Consider the following 18,657-nt stretch of genomic DNA (forward strand, 5'->3'; position numbering starts at 1 on the left):
CGCCCCTGATCATTTGAGTTTCGCAAATTAGCGGCGCAATAACGTACATAGAATGATTCCCCCTGTTTTGGCTTCTCATTCGCTCATTTATATCCCATTTTGAATTTTCTCTTCTTTTGTATCTGACTTCAACGCGGGCCGACCTGGGTTGAAAGCTAGCCTTGGATACCGTTCAATAGAGGTGTCCCTACGGCTTTTGATTCCCCGTTTTTGGTATCACCATGCTTTCTGTGGGAAAAAGGTTAGAGGGAAGGCAACTTGGCGCCATCGCCATCATCATCATCATCACCATCATCATCATCTTCTTCTTCTTCTTCTTCTCCGATAACCCCTGATCTTGTGATACACTTCTCGCTCTGGCAAGTGGGCCAATTCGTCTTGCAGTTGTTTTTTTCATCGCTTGCGATAGAACAAATTGGATCGCCAGGCAATTGGGAAATAAATAGGATTAGATAATGCACAAACGGAGTCTTGTCGTTAAACTAATCCGATTGAAGGTATAATTTTCTTTCCTTTGGTGCAGGGATTCGAAGGCCTCAACTGCCCGGCCCTCTCTAATTCCGAGATGCATCGCGGTTCCCTAGTCTTATGCAGCTCGGCGGGTAGGAAGTTGTCAAGTGCGGAAAAAGAAAAGAGAACAAGAGAATTTTGGTTCGACGCCGCTTATTTTCGGGGCCGTCCTTCGTCGCCAATCGTCAATCGCTCCGCCGTGAGCCCTGACAGAATTGCCGGCGGTTGCTTTTGAAATATGCGGGAAAAATAGAGATGAACATGCATATATATATGTCAGGGCGGTCCAGCCGTCAACATATTGGTAGTATATCCACGGGACAAGACCAGTACGATAACAGAAACGTTGTGGCTGTGAGTTTATCTCGTCGTCATAACCGCTCCACCGGCTGCATCTCGCGTCGCTTTGAGGAGGGTTTGGAGGGGTAAATCGGCGATGGAGGGGTAGTTAAACTAAGCACCGGTTCCGTGCCAAGCCCTATTGCACAACCTCCCACCCTCTAGGTTCTTTTTACCGCAGCGGGGGGTCCGTCTGGCCACGGATAAACGTCACTCGAGCGCGAGCAGTGTCTTACTGGTCCCAATAAAAAAATTGCTTATCAAGACCGGATGTTTCTAGAATGCTTTAAGTGTAAGATGAAAAAAAAAAAAGGTAGAGCAGTTGCAGGTGTGTGAAGCAATATCAAAATTGAAATCGGTTGCCGGGAAAATCCACGGCAGCAAGACGGGCAACCGATAGGCTGCAGGTCAACTGGATGCTGTCGCTCTGTTAGAGGCCCCGAAAGGATTCAATTAGCATTGACCTCCCGTAGACATTGCTGTAGCGCTCAATTGCATGCATACATCCCGTCTTCATATAGGTGAAGCACGGGCATCGTCGCTGGCATCATAACCCGTTTTAAAAGGCAATAATGTCATGATCAACGACAGGTTTTGAGAGGATGATGTTGTTGTGCCAGGCAAAGAGTTATTGCGGGGAATTTCGGAAAACTGGACCTTGCATCGACCCAATTCAACGAAAATTAATATGGACCGCTGGCTCGTCATCGATAAGTTGCCGCAGTTAAGCTAGACTGCCGCTGTTGAGGTCACGCTCCCATTTAACTTCTTCTTTTCTCCAACCTTGCTTCTTCCCTTTTCTCTCTTCCTCTTCTTCTTTTTCCCCCTTGCCCATTAACCTCTGTGCCATACTCCAAGGTATGAAGGCATTCCCCAACTCCACCATCCCACACACAACACAGCCGAAACCCTCTTTTCGGTGAACTGACGAAACTCTCCTCACTCCCTTTGTTCTTTGAAAATCTACTCCTAACAGAAATCAACATCTTCCAGGACCATTTCTCGAATTTTCGAATTCGACATCAATCTGCTCCATTTCGAGTTCAATTTCAAACTAGCAGGTGAGTGAAAATTGAAGTTTGATCACATAGATTGCCGTTGTACCCTTGGACTCTGTTGCCCCTCTCTACCTTGCTCCGAAAATCGCGGGGTATTTTGGTGTGATAAAATTTCCCGACTCTCGAAATAAATAAACTCTCACGTCACCCGGTTGTGATAGCTAACTGACAATCGACCATCTATAAAGTTAATCCTCATCAACCGCAAAAATGGGTGTTGTTGACGTTCTCTCTCGCAAGTCCGGTGTCATCGTCGGCGATGACGTCTTGAGACTCTTCGAGTATGCCCAGCAGAACAACTTCGCCATCCCCGCAGTTGTAAGTAATCGCACATGATTCCTTAGGCGATTAAGAGAGGTGAGCTGATCCATGGCCATTCTGGATGTAGAATGTGACATCCTCCTCAACCGCTGTGGCCGCACTCGAGGCTGCCCGCGACAAGAAGGCCCCCATCATCCTCCAGATGTCCCAAGGCGGCGCCGCCTACTTCGCCGGAAAGGTAAGTCCAGCGCTGCTAGGGCTCAACAACTCTTTCTGTTTCGTTTGTAGCCGAGCTAATATTGTTCTTCAGGGTGTCACCAACACCAACCAGGAAGCTTCCATTGCCGGTGCCGTTGCTGGAGCCCACTACATCCGCAGCGTTGCGCCAGTCTACGGCATTCCCGTCGTCCTCCACACCGACCACTGCGCCAAGAAGCTTCTCCCATGGCTTGATGGTATGTTGGATGCAGATGAGAAGTACTTCAAAGAGCACGGTGAGCCGTTGTTCTCCAGCCATATGATTGATCTCTCCGAGGAGACCGTCGAGTGGAACATTGAAACCACCGCCAAGTACCTTAAGCGTGCTGCCCCAATGAAGCAGTGGCTCGAGATGGTAGGTTTCATTCTGGAGCATCAGCCTTACTGCTTATGCACGGACTAACCGAACATGTTAGGAAATTGGTATCACTGGTGGTGAGGAGGATGGTGTTAACAACGAGAGTGTCGACAACGCTGCTCTCTACACCCAGCCCGAGGATATCTTGAACATCTACAACACTCTTTCTCCCATCAGCCCATACTTCTCCATCGCCGCTGGTTTCGGAAACGTCCACGGTGTCTACAAGCCCGGAAACGTCCGGTTGCACCCTGAGCTCCTCAAGAAGCACCAGGCTTATGTCAAGGAGAAGACCGGCTCCCAGAAGGACAAGCCAGTTTTCCTCGTCTTCCACGGTGGCTCTGGTTCCTCCAAGGAAGAGTACAAGGAGGCTATCAGCTATGGCGTCGTCAAGGTCAATATGGACACTGATATGCAATACGCATACATGTCGGGTGTCCGCGACTATGTTCTCAAGAAGAAGGACTACCTGATGACCGCTGTCGGCAATCCCGATGGCGACGATAAACCAAACAAGAAATACTTCGATCCCCGTGTGTGGGTCCGTGACGGAGAGAAGCAGATGTCCCTTCGAACCCAGGTGGCTCTCGATGACTTCAATGCCACCAACCAGCTGTAAATAAACTAATTCACCATGTTTTTGCGCCTCCCATGCTGGAGGCCCTGTGTCAATAAAAGGACAGGCCATTGTGCTTCATGACATGTTTAAAATGAAACAATTAATTTCTTTCTTGGATATGCATGCCTTTTCTTGTGACAATTTTACCCCCTGTAGAAAATCAGGATCCAGATGAGGGATTTCGAAGACCAAGAAATAGAACCTTCCTACATTGTATGGCAGTATGCTCATCGATACTTCGGATATAGATTGTCCGGTACATTGTAGGTGCGCGTCCTTGATCGCTTGAGATAATCCTGTCCTGAAACCACCAACGCTGGGCTTGGAAGGAGGAAAATTGGTTGGCATGCTGAAACCACAGTTGCCCATGGGAAGCATGAAACGCAAGATGGACATTGCACGGGTGGGAAAAAAAGCCCAAGCTGAAACAGTTGTTTCCACAGGACAGCAAAAATTTTTTGTGTGGTAGGTTGGGGGAACAGCCCATCCCCGATCCAATCACGGAGACGATTCTGGATTCACTACCCTTCGATCTGACAGATGTTCTCCCTTAGGGTGACCTGATCCTCTAATCCAAGACCCATGGCTATAAGATCAATGGCTGGCAGAACTTTATTCAGTTGGTAGGCATCTAACATTGGGGGGGGGAAGGGACAGGAAAACGTGAGCCCCAAAATCATCTGGATATCGGGCGGAAATCGTTCTCTGGTCTTAGCCGATAACAGATTCAGGGCGATGGGAACAGCCGGGAAAAAAGAAAATAAAAAAAAAGGTATATTGTCGATTTGCACCACGCTTAGGCTGGAATGGGCCTGTCATTCTCCTCTTGCGGTATAGCGCGCGGCGATATTGGCGATGCTCGCCCGCTGGCTCTCAAGGGGAAAAGCGGAGCTGTACGGATGCCAGGCATGCCAAACCACTAGTCCCAAATAATAGAACGCCAAACTAGAACAGGACTAGTGTGCCAACAGTTTCAGAGCGCAAGTCACCTCGCCACAGGTCTGCTGAGTCAACACTTTATGGGGTCACGTGGTGATAAGCAGCGGAATGGAACCCTCAATCAGAGGTCCAGTTATTCTCTCGTCTCTAACTTTCTCTGGTTGTATTCCTCAACCTTACAGTGCGGCTTGGTCGATATCCTCCTGTCCATTCCCGACTTCCTCCTGAGAGACCACCACAAGTATATCCATCCATCTCCCGACTCGTCGAATAACCTTCGCTGTATAAATATGTCTGACAGATCCACATACAGAAACATCTTCCTGCACCTTGCCTCAACAGGAGCCACTTTTGGAGGCTTATACCAGGCGGGCTCAATCACTGAGGAGATATTCCTCTGGATGCTCCAAAATGTGCTTCTAGTTGCAGAACAGCCATTAACTGTCACACACCGAGCTTCAAGTCGAGTCATCACCCGTACTACACATGTGGTTGAGCTTGGAGATTATGATGTCTCCTCTGCAGGTATGCTACCTTCCCCCATTTTAGATTTCACATAGGAAACATATTTAATTTTAACTTTTGTTTTCTTCTTCTTTTTTCCATAGGGCCCATTCAAGTGACAGATGAAGTTTCTTCTTTGCGAGTCCTGAGCTACTCTGTTTCAGGCCAAGAGAATCACTTCCGGGATGGGGTCCGCGCAAGGGATGGAAGATGTGTCATTACCGGAGTACTCAACCAGTTCGCGCCATTTGGCAGGTGGAATGCATTCAAGGCTGCACATGTGTTCCCCCTGCAGCATGAAAGTATATGGATTGATCAAGGCTACGGCCGTTGGGTTACAAATATGGCAAATGAGGTTGGACTGTCGCGGATAAACTCAACCCAGAACGGATTGCTGCTAAAAAGTGATGTCCATGATCTTTTTGATTCATATATGCTTTCAATAAACCCTGATGTAAGTGAATTGGAAAGCACCCCCTCCCCCAGAAAACAAATCTTATATTGCGGTACTAACACAAATATAGGACGGATACAAAATCATATCATTTGGCCCAGATATTCTTGGGGTTGATGGAAGGATACTCGACCCAATTTGTCGCAACCCGAATGATAATAATCGTGTGTCCGATGAATTACTGCAATGGCATTTTCGGCAAGCTGTGCTTGCTAACATGAAGGGCGCAGGGGACCCTGTTTTTGAGTCTGATTTTCCCCCTGGCACTGACATGATAGCAGATATCCGCAAGGGCCCATCTAGCCAGCAAAGGTTTGAAATGGAAATGGCGTCAAGACTACAAGGCTTCTCAAGCGAAGGCCAGGTCTGATACACAATCAAATAGCAACAGGGAGGTATCCGGAGCAAAAAGGGAAGTGGTTGACACCAAACACATATAGATTTAATACCCCACAGTCAGATTGACAACAAAACCAGTATCCACAAACAAAATTTCCAATCTTTGTATCTTGCACATCGTCTGCCGTACAATAAATGGGAAACCCGGTGAATTTCCAGAGTAAAGAGTACTTTGATGTGGTGGTTGGGTGGGGCGGTTGTGGACAGACCTCGCTGCTCCAAGGCGTCAGGTTTCTTGTTTCAAAAGCGGCTGAAATACAGTAAAGCCTCTATATAACGAATCAATTTTTGGAAGCCTTTTCAGTTCGTTATTTCCGGAGTAGAGGGATCCGTTATATAGAGCTAGCATACAAAATACACTGTAATATCCTGCTGCTGCTGATTTTCAAGCCTCCGAGCCCCTAATCTTCTCTCATAACAATTTAACTGTTGAATTAGCTCTGTATCTCCCTTATCCTGCCGCTCTTCATACAAGCAAAGCTTTTTCACCATGTCATCAAGGCCTTGTTGGAGAGAGAAGGATTAAGAGCCTTGTGGGAGTGTAATTTCTTCTTCTGCCCAATCAAAATTGTGGTTCGGTGGGGCATTTTGGTCTTTTTTGGCCTTTATAACGATATATTAAGAAATCTTGAGAGATATTCAACGAATCTTGTAGTATACAGGTTAATGAATATTTTATATGGAGATTTAATTTTGGAAGAGATTTTCGTCTGTTATGTAGAGGATTCGTTATGTAAAGTGATCGTTATATAGAGGCTTTACTGGAGGACCGTCTGGAGCAAATTGAAATTAACAGTGAGAAGAAAAAAAGAAAAAAGCGTGCCATCAGCCACCCAAGACAAGACCCATCCAGTTCCAAGTCCAGCCAACCAGCCAAGGCGACGGCCTAGCGCCCATTCTTGCAGGTGAATCGTCGCCAATGACAGCCCATCCCTGGATTCCGCTGAGGGATCCGTTTTCTCCCAAGGGCGTTTTGGGGCGGTGGGATTCCAGGAAAAGCGAACGAGGGACGAGGGAAAAAAAAAAAAAATAGAAACGCTGCTGTCCACAGAACAAGGCATTAAATTTAATTTTCCCCATTCTTTTCGTCCTTTTTGCCTTTCTACACCGTCGTTCTGGTTGTTGAAATTGTGGTGAACCCATGGGCTGATGAGACCAGGTGGGTCGGTCACCCAAGAGCAAACCAGCGCCTCGATCCTCACGCGATGGATGGCGACGGGCATAGCGCCAGTTCTGGACCCCCTGTTTGGCGATTTTATGCCAGAGTGGGCTGCGTTGCGTTAGTTAAATAGTGCCAGTGCTCTTACGTAGACCTCTCTGGCTTGCCCTCCTGGGTGAGAGTTATACTTATCTCTTTCCGGGGGCAGAAACGGAGGAAGTCTCCTTGGGTTAATTCGCTTCTGCATGGGGCTCAAAGGTAGTTAATAATGGAGTGAGTGTGAGTTGGCAGCCCCCTCTTCCGCTCTTCTCCGGCGATAGTTACGATTTCCATCCTTCGTGTGTTTCCTATCAAGCAACCGAGAGACCGCTGGAGGGCCGGATGAGATAACTAACTAGTCATTCCCTTGCCATCACTGTTTTTTTACAGTCTGCCGAAAAGTCACTCGTTCCAGTCCTTTGTTCTCGATCGTCATCGATCGCCAGATCTTCTCCCCACACTCGTGCAAGAAATCCTGCCACTCTTCGAGCTATTAATAGCTTTTGCGTGTTTTCGTTTCAAGAAGGACAAGAAGGGAAACAATCATTTCACTGTCATTTCTTTTTCACTAACATTCTCTTCTATTCCGCCGCGACCAGTCATTTTTACGGCCTTACCACGCCCGCACTCCCATCAGAAAATCCGCCCTTCCACCACTTCGCAGCGTACCAAACAGTCAGACAGAAATAGGCCCCTGGCAATGTTGATCTGATGTGTTGAACTGAATGTGCAATTTGGTATTGCTTCACGGACGGCGAACATTCAGCTAGGGCGCTGCGAAGCGGATTAGGACTGTTCTCGGAGATGGAGAGAATAATTTCCAGGCAGGACCCTGGCGGTTCCTCTCCTACGGACAAATTTTTGGAGTTGCTCCAGGACCCTTTCCAGTCGGCGGTAAGTTTGTCGCATTTCTGGTTCTCGCGCAAGGAACCCGAGAAGAAACTTTGCTAAGGTGGCGACATGTACTGACAGTTCGCCCCCTTGTCTAGTTCCAAGAACGTGCGTTCTGGGCTTCTTTAGGAACGTCGCTGGGTGTTACGTTTGGCCTTGCGCTTCTCTTCTCTCTCTTTCGGCCTCGAAACTCGGTGGTTTATGCGCCAAAGTTGAAACATGCTGACCGGAAGCATGCGCCTCCGCCTTTGGGAAAGGGGATGTTCGCTTGGATAACGCCGATTATAAAAACCAAGGAGGGTGAGATGCTGGATAAAGTCGGGCTGGATGCGACGGTATTTCTGCGGTTTACTCGGATGTGCCGAAACATTTTCCTTGTGCTGAGCTTGATCGGATGCGCGGTCATGATTCCCATCAACGTTACCGGAAGTGGTGGTCACAACATAAAAGGGCTGTCAACCTTCACGACAATGACACCGATGTATGTGACTGATCAGAAAGTCCTTTGGGGTCATATTGCCTGTGCCTGGGGCATCGATGCCATCGCTGCGTATTTCCTTTGGCACAACTACCGAGCAATGTGCAGATTAAGAAGACAATACTTTATGAGCACGGACTTCCAACAGAGCTTGCATGCGAGAACGGTCATGGTGACCCATATTCCTGCGGCGTATAGGACCGATGAAGGGTTGCTACGTTTGACAGATCAAGTGAACCCGACGGCTTCCATACCTCGAGCGTCAATCGGTCGAAATGTGAAAGAGCTTCCGGATTTGATCAATGAGCACGAAAGAGTGGTGAAAGAGCTTGAGGAAATCCTGGCAAAATATTTCAAGAATCCCGATCGACTCCCACCGAAACGCCCCACTTGCAAGCCGATAAAGGGTTTCAGAGGGGAGAATACTCCTGAGAAAGTCGACGCTATCGACTACTATACGGTTCGAATTCGAACGCTGGAGGCGGAAATTAGACATGTTAGGGAGTCGATCGATAAACGAAACGCTATGTCATACGGTTTTGCTAGCTGGGAGTCCATTGAAAATGCCCACGTGGTGGCCTTCGCCGCGAGGAAGAAACATCCGCAGGGAACCAATATCACATTGGCCCCAAGGCCTAATGACATTATCTGGGAAAATTTGGCTCTGAGTAAGGCAGATCTGCGGAGAAAACGGTTTATGAACATTGTTTGGTCGACAATCTTGACGGTTGTTTGGATTGCACCTAACGCCATGATCGCCCTCTTCTTGGCCGATCTATCTCACCTAGGTTTGGTCTGGCCAGCTTTTAGAAGATCCCTAGATAAGAATCCCAAGGTCTGGTCGGCTATCCAGGGTATAGCATCCCCTGCCATCACATCTTTAGTCTACCTCGTTCTTCCTATTATATTCCGGCGCCTTGCAACCCGTGCTGGAAAGTCTACCAAAAGTGCTAGAGAGCGCCATGTTCTTCATAGTTTATATGCCTTCTTTATATTCAACAACCTGATCGTCTTTTCGGTATTTTCTGCGATATGGGCGTTTGTGGCCACTGTTATTCAGGAAGCGAAGAATAACAAGGACGCCTGGGAAGCCATCTCTTCTGGAGCCTTTTACGTAAACGTCATGACGGCGTTATGCAAGGTGTCACCGTTTTGGGTGACCTGGCTGCTTCAGAGAAATTTGGGTGCTGCAGTTGACCTCATGCAACTCATCAATATGGTATGGACGTTTATTGCCAGGAGGTTCCTTAGCCCTACACCGAGAAGGGCCATTGAATGGACCGCCCCCCCTCCATTCGATTATGCCAGTTATTTCAATTACTTCTTGTTCTACACGACAATCGCGTTTTGTTTTGCATCCTTGCAACCTATTGTGCTTCCTGTCACGGCTCTCTACTTTGCAGTGGATTCGTGGCTGAAAAAGTATCTCCTGCTATATGTTTTCATTACCAAAACGGAATCGGGAGGTCGTTTCTGGCGTGCCATTTTCAACCGCATGATATTTGCCCTTATACTCGCCAACTTCATCCTTGGATTGGTGGTCAAGGCGAAAGGCTCGTGGAACATGGTTTTCGCGCTGGTTCCGCTTCCACTATTATTACTAGGGTTCAAATGGTATTGCAGGAATACATTCGATGACGAGCTATTGTATTATCATCGCGCGATCCTGTCAGATCCAGAATCTTCGGCCGATGGCAAAACAGGGAAGAAGGCTGCGGAGCGCTTAAGCTCGAGGTTTGGCCATCCTGCACTTTACAAACCTCTTACGACGCCTATGGTCCATGCAAAGGCCGCCGATGCGCTCGAGAAACTGTTTCAGGATCGCCAAGGACTAAACGCTAGCACTAGCGATTATTCCGATATTGCAATGCATAGGATGTCCGCAACTGAACCCGGAAAAACTTCAGAGAACCATGAAGCGCCGTTTGAGGTTGTGGCGGAGAATCAATTGGATTTCTCCTACTTCAAAGACCGCCCTGATTTCCGGGAAGAATTCGGTGGCGGTATCTATGGAAGGCCGGATGACCTGATAACTGAGCGGTCTCATACGCCGAAGAGCTTCTTTACCGGGAATGGATCCCCAGCATCCTCTCGACCAAGTTCACCTGCGCCATCAAACCGTTCCGTGACCTTCAATGGGCCTCACGGACGCTACCCGAACATATCAGACCACCCAGCGTTCCAGTCCACGGACTTGGGTGCGTCTACATTTTACAAGCAATCCAACGAAAGCGAAAGAAACCTCCTGAATAACTCTCAAGGACAACCAATGCGGAATTCGACAGACGTCGTTGATAGGTGGCCGTCGGAAGGATCGACAGCATACACTCCATACCGCAGTCCGTCCCCGTACGAGCCATATCGGTCTCGCTAGCGGGCTTGCTTCTTTCATTCTCTCTGTAAGTTTTGGAACTATATGCATTTTTCGGGAAATATGGACGGTGGAGTCATAGATACAGGATGCTTATAAGTATATACCTTGCTGTAAACGGGTGCTGCTTTTTTGTGTATAGCGCTTCTTGTGGGGAATATTCGTTGGAAATGTGCCTCTTTTGATTTTAGACGAATAAATATACATGTGTGCTAGGACAGCGCATACTTTATTCTCTTTTACTTGTCTTCCAGTAAATAGACTTGGAATATATCTGAAAACGCGTCTCTGTTCGTTATAAGGTGGCTCAGCGGGCTGTCGGCAAAAGGTTCCAGGGGCTGCACCCGAAGTGGATAGAGGTCGAGGATGCCGATCACCTGATCGAGCTACCAGGCACCTCTCAACTTCACCAAACTCCGCACGACACCAGCTTTCTTTCTTTCCCACCGCATGGCTGAGATGGCAGTGAGAAGATAGTGCAACCCCGCACTCAGTGACTGGTGTAGGTTTCAGGGGCTGTCTATAGGTCACTATTTTTGACTCTCAGCTGTGGCGTATCCGCCTGTTTCCACTTAAGTGATATTTACCAGTTACACCTGTGAATGCTCCCTTGTTGTACTATACCTGAAGGTTACACACTTATTGCCGTGACACAGATGGTTTTTTTGGAATGGAAGTTACATCATTGTTTTCAAGTGAACTAGTTTATACCTTTGATATTAGACTCCCCTATTGCTGTTAATTTCTTAATGACCTGAAACAGTTGTTCTTCGGTGAGAGAAGAGGAGAACGCCAGGTAACGGTCCACGGCATGGGAAAGAGCTGAATTCAACTGTTACTGGCTGAAGTCAGAGAGGATGACCTGGTATTCTCTTCTCCCAGCGGAACTCACGGCCTTCGAGGGATGGCTCATTCGCTTTTTTGTAAGGATGACCCCCGATTATTTGTTTTCCATCCATCCCACTTCCCTCAGTTTGAGCGGAACAAATGCTAACCTGGGCCTTGCTCTCTCAACTGAGAGCGTGCGTTTGTGCATAGGTCATCCTTGGCACCTTGACCATCGTTCCCTGGGCCTTCTTCATTGTGTATGATATCCTCCTGTATATATGGCGCGCGACCACGTATGAAATTCCCGTTATTGGAGGCCGGGCAAGAGGTCGACATAGACCTGTTGTGCCCAGTCTGAGTGAGCGGCCAAGTGGAAGGCAGAGAGCGTTTAGTTTAACGGGTACGACGTCTGATGGAGGGAAGGGGACACGGTTGGATGATCGCGGAAATACTTCTGTTTCTTCTTCGGAGCTTTCGCTTTCGAGCGAGGGCATGACCGAAAATGAGGCTAGCCCTACTGGGAATGGTAGCTGCATCCATTACGCGGGAGAAGTGAAGAAAAGGAAAACAGGCTAATAAGAGCAGTGTTTTGAGAATGGCCGCAAAGACACGGCACTCGGCACGATGATATCAGTATCCAGCCCGTGTATCCCTTCTGAAATGCCACGAGGACGAGCAAGGATCGGGATTTCTAAATTTCAAACCCTCGTCCCTTCGAGCCGACCATATTGTCCCACATCATCCCACATCTTTCCATCCCCTCTTCCGCAAGCCTCACCATATGTTTGCGATATGCAGCCAGCCGAGACCTAGTTGCCTTGGTTCGTTACGAATCCGGAATTTCTAGAAGATTATGCGATTCGAAATGGGCCATGTTTCCTCGGCAGACGTGGATTACTATTAAGTGCGCTTTCTCGCAGTCAGGATCTAATTATCAAGGTTAGAGATTCTATGGCTCCCTTTTACACATATTCTAACAAATATAGGATATTTTCTGGGTGTTCCTCTGCGTATCTGGTTCTCAATACCGGTCCTGTTTGCAGGCGTTACACTATTTCTAAATATCCTCTCCTGATGACCCGTCGAGCAATCGATCTATTACTTGTCCTTGCGTACAACTCATCAGCTTCCATCAGATCTATGCGAGATATGTCCACTTATTTGCCTTCGCTGATGCCGCTTATGTCTCCTTGCATTATGCATCCCTAAAGTTGCCACTTGAAGAAAATGGTTTTCACCGCCCATATTTACAAATAATGGGCTGCCCAACCTCAGAATTCGTACAACGAAGCAGACGGCTCAGATGACAAGAAAATGTGACCTAATCCGACCGATGCGACCAACAATACTACACCTGGATGCCACTATGTTCGGATTCCGCAGTCCGAGATTCCAACACGTGTGGGTTCCTCGTCCAAAGCTCACTGCGGACACGACCAACTCTCAGGCCCACCGGTGAAATATTGACCGCACCCGGATTTTGCCCCGGAAATTCCGCCTCTGGCCTGCTTCTCTGCAAGTACCCGGTAGCCCTGGTTCAGCACTTGCCGCAGAACCAAGCCATGGTCCTTGACAAGTCAATTGCGGCCTGATGTTCATCCCGGAGAGTCTACATACCCGTTATCCCGCATCGTGCTTGACCGAGGCAGAGCGAGCATCCGAAATAGATATTAACTCACAGCAATTTCCCTAGAAGCTCCCACTCGATTTGACTTTGATATTTAGCCTTTGGTTCTTCTGCAGACACGAGTGTTTTCGATCATTATACATTAGAGTTTACCCTGAAGAGATATATAGACGAAACTAACTACCTTAAATCTCCAACCATAGCGAACATGCTTCCTAGAGATGAAAGATATCGATCTACGCTTTCCAGCGTGCCATATGGCGTCAGTCCTCGCACCATGCCCTCTCGGGATTTTGATGTTGCCCTCCAACAAGCTCAGTATGGAATTCAAGGACAAGATTATGCTAGTTACGCACACAGTCACCACAACCCTCCATCTATGCCAATGAATTATTCCCTCCAGCACCGGTACAACGAGATGGCGCTTTACACCAATTATGGCGCGAATACCACGCAAGAGCTAGTGCGAAGGACTAATTTGGCGGTCTCGCTGGCAAACCATAACGTCAATCCGCGGTCACATGTTTCGTTGGTGCATCCGATGATGCACACAGACGGGAGGTTTCCGGTCGACTTTCGGACGCCAAAAACAATTGAGGAGATCAAGTTGTTGGACTGTAAGATATGCCTAGATCTATTGACGTTTCCTGCCTGTTCCGTGTTTGATGCGAAGTTCTGACCCGGTTTCGTGATATCAGCAACACAAATTGATCGTATCCTTCAAGATTATAAGATTCCACATGATATGCGGTCGCTTCTTAATATACTGGCGTCTTCGGGGATTCATGCTGGTATTGTAAGCTCGGGCCGATTAAGACGGGCAAAGCTGCAGCTTCTTTTTGAACACTTGGGTGCAACGAGGGTTGTTGAAGAGGGCGGATTCAAGAAATCTGGACGTTGAGTCAAATCTGCACTCGAGCTGCGTTTGCGTTTTTCATATTATTCCTACAGCATGGTCGACATTGCTTCTGGAGGAGTCTGCTGGTTTGGCTGTGTGTCATTGCCGGCGTGATAGGTCTTGTTCGGATTCTCTTTTCAGGCATTTTTTTTTCCTCCCTAGATTACGGCACAATCTTTCGGTGGGCTTGAGGCGCTGATAAACAAGAGCCCATTTAATTATCTTTTAATTATTTTCTTCTATTTTCTGTGGGCGAGCGGGTCTAAATTATGACGTGCCGGAGGATCTAGGCCTCATCTCAAAATAATGAAGCGTGGAAATTTAAAGCTCTCCCAAAAACTTTACAAGTCAACTAGGTGACATTGTGTCAAATTTTACCTTATTCCTCGTCAAGAAATCCCCCTAGTTACCTGCATGATTCGCACTTAGCCTTCCTTCTTGATTCTCCCCTCTAGGGCGCCTTATCTTCTCTTGACATAACCTCTTACTCTTAGATATCAGTTTTAAGTCACAAAGTCATCGTGGAAAGGACCCCATATGTTCTTTGTTGCTGAGGTATATTGGGCATCGTTTGGCTTTCTCGACGCCACAGGTATTTGGGTCCATTATAGAGATAAAGAATGGTTCAAGCTTAATATGCGCGATTTATGAACTCTCCTACGGCGTAGTTATGTACGAGGGGGGAAGGAAATGGTGAATGTATCCAGGAATTTCTCCCTTTTTGTGAACCACGGCACCCCCGTTGATATTTCCATAAGGCGCCCCGGACTTCACAGAGGGGCCTGGGCTTTAGTTAAGCTTGGCCTGGCCTTGTCCCCTGTTTCCAGTTAAGCTTATTAGCTGCCAAAGCCGAGCTTACCCCACAGTCGAGACGTGTTTTCTCCGCATCGTGGATTTTCAAACCGTTGCCGGCATTTAAAGCGACAGGAATATTTCTCTTCGTTACTGCATTTCTTCTTTTTTTCCAAATAATCTGGGATATTCAGTGATATCTGTCAATGTACGAAGTGCGATGCTGATATATGCGTTCGTTGAGGTGGTAAGCAGCTCTCAACTTCCCGTTTTTTGGTCATGCGGAGAAATACGACGCGCTTCGGGGCTGACTTCCCATGCAAGGCGCGGCGCATTCATCTTGATTAAGAATTTGAGATATCCTGCATCTTGATCTTTGTTTTCTCTGGATAGAGATCTCTGAGTGCAATACGGAGCATAGAGTCCTTTGTTTTTCTTTATCTTTCTCTAAAGGCCACTTGGTCTCTTCCTGACGCCTATTAGTCGTCCTCTGGGGAAAAGACAAAGGCCTTTTGAGGATTTCGCAGAATACAGCCGTTGAAGGTCACTATAGTTTACCACGATGAGCCAAACAACCATGGCCGGCTTGGACGTAATGCCTTACTGGCTGAAGATCAAGGCGCTCGTCGACTCATCCCAGGTGAAGCCGTTCAATATCTTGATGTTCGTGGGGCTGCTGTCGATGATATGGTACCGAAAATGGGTAAACGTGGTATGTCAAAGCTGCCAGCCCCCGTCAAGCTCCAAATCGTTCGCGTCCGCTAGAGCTAAAGAATTGAAATAGCAACATGCGAAGAAATTGCAAAAGATGCGCTCCCAGAGCGCATCCAAGTTTCCGGAAATTGAGCCGCTCGAAGATTTTGAGTGGGAGAAAACGGAACCGTTGCAGTTTAGACCGTTTAAGCCGAAATACCATCTGACAATGGGTAAGTACATGATGTCAGGCTGGGAATCCAAGTACATGTTGACATACCGGGAGCTAACGGATCCCACAGCACTTGAAAACCTCGACCCAAGTGAACTTATCCCCATGGATAACACATATAAAGAGCGAATTGATATCCGTCGACAATTGCTTAAGGATCATTACGATGTCGTTCTAGGCGTCAATAAGAACAAGTTAGGCGAAGAAGATCCTCGGGTCCGCGCTGCTGTGGGAGAACTCTATCAATTCGTTTTAGGAAACTATTTGCCAACTAGATACCCGAAGATGTTCAAGCTTTTAGAAGCTAATTTCGAGTCAGGAAAGACAATGCTCGTTCAGAATCAAATTACAAGAGAAATGCTGCCTACGACATTGAGTCCTGGTAGACCCACAATCATGGCGCTGGAGACCTTAGCGAAGACTGTGGATGAAGAGATGTTGATCCTATTACCCGAAATCAAAGAGTCGAATTCGGAGAACAAGAACCAGAAATATGGACAAGGACGTGGTGAGAAGGAAGGATCTGATTCCCCATCACCTGATGACGAGAATAAATATGTCCTTGAGGCGTATGCAACATGTTTCCCTTCTGGTTTCGATACACGGACGAAACTCGGGAGGAAGCTGAGTGAAATACATGATCCTGTGCCTGGATATAAACAGAAGCTGGAGAAGAGTATGGATCGATTTTTTGATAAATTGGAAGTGGGCAAGTTTGTGAAGCGGTTGAACTGGACTATGACTACGGATGCGGATTTATTTTCGGCCTTTGGCGGTATTCATGCTGGACATGGAGAGGATATGACACCCTTGAAGGTTGAGGATCTTGATTTGGATAATGTGAGCTACGTCTATTCTGTTTCCGCTTTTATTCTTCTAGTTCTCGGCATATATGGGGGGGTTAAACGTCAAGCTAACATTGCAAAATTTCTTAAGACATTCTTGCGCTGCGAGAGACAGACTCTCTATCGTCTGCCTACATCAGGGGCATTAGTGTTCTCGTTCCATACATACCGCTATCCAATCCAACAAATTAAGGAGGAAGGGTCCGGAGAGGATTTGGCGGCTGCCATTGATGGATTTGAGGCTGGAAGTACACCATTGATCGGCCGATATAAGCGCGTCCCAGCATGGGGAGAGGCTGTCAAGGCGTATTTAAGAAGTTAGTTTGGCACAGATTTAAGTATCATATGGAGCATCTTGTTTGATGCTTCGAGGTTAAAAGCTCATTCCATGGCAAACGGAAACCCGCTACAGGTGTGTCCAATTGTCAATCAGGGACTTTAATTATGACGGATTCTGTAATGGTACTTATATACTCCGCAATGGTAATTAGAAACTTCCTTCAGGATCTTTATCGCTCCCTATACTTTAGTGGGTGTGCTTTTTTATCTTCAATTTAAAGACTTCCCGGTCAAACCACTAGCCGGCGTTGAGATGAATAGGCCAAGGCGCCTATCTCAGTCGCTCCAGAACCTTGATCAAATCTGCTGAGACACCCATTGCCGTTACAGCACCGCCGGCACCGGCGCCCTGGACAATAAGAGGTTGCTCACCATATCTCTCAGTGTAGAAACTAATGATATTGTCACTTCCCTTCAGGCCAGCAATCGGGCTTCCCTTATCAAATTTCTCAAGTCCAACCTTGACCTTCTTTCCAAGGACGTCGATGCTGCCCACATATCGTACAACCTTGCCTTCGGCTTCAGCGCTGTTCTTGATTTCTTCCATCTTATCGTCGAATCCACTTAGTTTGCTCATGAACTGGGCTGCTCCCTCATTGCCAGAGGGTAGACTCGCGAGTTCGGTTGGGATCAAACTCTCAACGGGGAAAGCCTCAGGGCTTTCGACATCCAAGCCAGCAATGCGCGCGAGAATGGCTAGCTTACGAGCCACATCCATGCCGTTGAGGTCGTCGCGGGGATCGGGTTCAGTGTAGCCCAATTCCTTGGCCTGGGCAACAACCTGGCTCCATTTCTGAGGAGGAGAGGACAAAGATGGCGAGACAGGGGCGAATTGATTGAAGAGGAAGGATAAAGTGCCTGAGAAGACGCCCTCGATGCGTGTCACTTGGTCACCTGTGGCCACAAGGTCGCGTAGGGTAGAAATTACCGGAAGCCCGGCGCCGACCGTGCTCTCATGGTAGACGAAGGCATTTCCCGTCGAGGCCGCGGAGAAGATATCCTTCCATAGCTGTAAGGAGGATGAGAATGCCTTCTTGTTGGGGGTCACGATGCTGATTCCTTTGCTAAGGAAAAGCGGGTAGGCGCTGGCAAGGGTGGGATCAGAGGTATTGTCGACCAGGATGGCACGGCCAGGTGCTTGCGAGAGGTAAGTAGCTATCTCTTCAGGAGTCCAGGCACCAGATTTGATGAGCGAGGCAGAGGAACCAGCAGATTGCCAATCCGCGGCAGGGATTGCGGGGCTGTAGGATGGGGTGGGTGAAGTGATAGTTTGGGAAGAACGGGCAAGGAGAGCGAGAGACGGGGCATTTGGTAAACGGGACAGCTGAGAGAGGAAATGAGTTCCGACGCCACCGACACCTGCAGGTTGTAGTAGAGGTCAGCGTATATAGTCGTTCACGGAGCAGGGTTGGGGAGAGTCGACGAACCGATGACTCCCAAGTAGACTTTGTTTGACATGGCTAAGAGGTCAATTGAATTACAGGTTGCGGAGAATGATTTCCTAAAGAAAGTAGAAGGTGTCTGAGATGAAAGAGAATTGAAAGGACACAGGCGATTGAAAGCAAAGAAATGTTGGTCGATTTCTGGATTGCGTTATCGGATCTCTGAAAGTGCTGCGGGGCAAACCTTCTGGCGGGTCAAAATGGCAGCGATAATTTGGGAGCTTCCCGGCCTAGCTTCCACCACATTAGTTACTGGTCATTTCTGGCCACAAGTCAGTATTTCGAGCAAGAAAGCGCAGAGAGACGTCAGGTGTGAGTTTTCAC

At 47.8% G+C, this 18,657-nt stretch overlaps 7 protein-coding genes across 7 annotated transcripts; 6 read left to right on the forward strand and 1 right to left on the reverse strand.

The window, feature by feature from the left end:
- The first annotated feature begins 1,840 nt into the window (after positions 1-1,840).
- Positions 1,841-3,491, forward strand: CIMG_03654 (fructose-bisphosphate aldolase 1). Its single transcript, XM_001244212.2, has 5 exons — positions 1,841-1,910; positions 2,096-2,225; positions 2,296-2,406; positions 2,479-2,781; positions 2,843-3,491. The coding sequence occupies exons 2-5, from the start codon at positions 2,118-2,120 to the stop codon at positions 3,401-3,403; spliced, it is 1,083 nt and encodes a 360-aa protein (XP_001244213.1). The 5' UTR covers positions 1,841-1,910; positions 2,096-2,117; the 3' UTR covers positions 3,404-3,491.
- A 1,141-nt stretch (positions 3,492-4,632) lies between these two features.
- On the forward strand, positions 4,633-5,789 carry CIMG_03655 (uncharacterized protein; the record flags this gene model as incomplete). Its single annotated transcript, XM_001244213.2, has 3 exons — positions 4,633-4,867; positions 4,951-5,300; positions 5,371-5,789. 3 exons carry the CDS (start codon positions 4,633-4,635, stop codon positions 5,668-5,670), a joined length of 885 nt encoding a protein of 294 aa, XP_001244214.2. The 3' UTR covers positions 5,671-5,789.
- A 1,256-nt stretch (positions 5,790-7,045) lies between these two features.
- CIMG_03656 (uncharacterized protein) lies at positions 7,046-10,914 on the forward strand. The gene is made up of 2 exons (XM_001244214.2): positions 7,046-7,791; positions 7,887-10,914. Exons 1-2 carry the CDS (start codon positions 7,702-7,704, stop codon positions 10,638-10,640), a joined length of 2,844 nt encoding a protein of 947 aa, XP_001244215.1. The 5' UTR covers positions 7,046-7,701; the 3' UTR covers positions 10,641-10,914.
- Positions 10,915-11,494: 580 nt separating this feature from the next.
- On the forward strand, positions 11,495-12,041 carry CIMG_11165 (uncharacterized protein; the record flags this gene model as incomplete). The annotated part of the gene is made up of 2 exons (XM_012358261.1): positions 11,495-11,560; positions 11,676-12,041. The coding sequence occupies 2 exons, from the start codon at positions 11,495-11,497 to the stop codon at positions 12,039-12,041; spliced, it is 432 nt and encodes a 143-aa protein (XP_012213684.1).
- A 1,259-nt stretch (positions 12,042-13,300) lies between these two features.
- CIMG_03658 (uncharacterized protein) lies at positions 13,301-13,993 on the forward strand (the record flags this gene model as incomplete). The annotated part of the gene is made up of 2 exons (XM_001244216.2): positions 13,301-13,709; positions 13,791-13,993. 2 exons carry the CDS (start codon positions 13,301-13,303, stop codon positions 13,991-13,993), a joined length of 612 nt encoding a protein of 203 aa, XP_001244217.2.
- A 1,152-nt stretch (positions 13,994-15,145) lies between these two features.
- CIMG_03659 (uncharacterized protein) lies at positions 15,146-16,874 on the forward strand (the record flags this gene model as incomplete). The annotated part of the gene is made up of 4 exons (XM_001244217.2): positions 15,146-15,494; positions 15,567-15,708; positions 15,778-16,547; positions 16,644-16,874. Exons 1-4 carry the CDS (start codon positions 15,345-15,347, stop codon positions 16,872-16,874), a joined length of 1,293 nt encoding a protein of 430 aa, XP_001244218.2. The 5' UTR covers positions 15,146-15,344.
- A 91-nt stretch (positions 16,875-16,965) lies between these two features.
- CIMG_03660 (homoserine dehydrogenase) lies at positions 16,966-18,600 on the reverse strand. The gene is made up of 2 exons (XM_001244218.2): positions 18,319-18,600; positions 16,966-18,250 (listed from the first exon to the last, which is right to left on the reverse strand). Exons 1-2 carry the CDS (start codon positions 18,347-18,349, stop codon positions 17,163-17,165), a joined length of 1,119 nt encoding a protein of 372 aa, XP_001244219.1. The 5' UTR covers positions 18,350-18,600; the 3' UTR covers positions 16,966-17,162.
- Positions 18,601-18,657: the final 57 nt, after the last annotated feature.

The sequence above is a fragment of the Coccidioides immitis genome (assembly GCF_000149335.2).
Source record: "Coccidioides immitis RS genomic scaffold supercont3.6, whole genome shotgun sequence".
Taxonomy (NCBI): domain Eukaryota; kingdom Fungi; phylum Ascomycota; class Eurotiomycetes; order Onygenales; family Onygenaceae; genus Coccidioides; species Coccidioides immitis.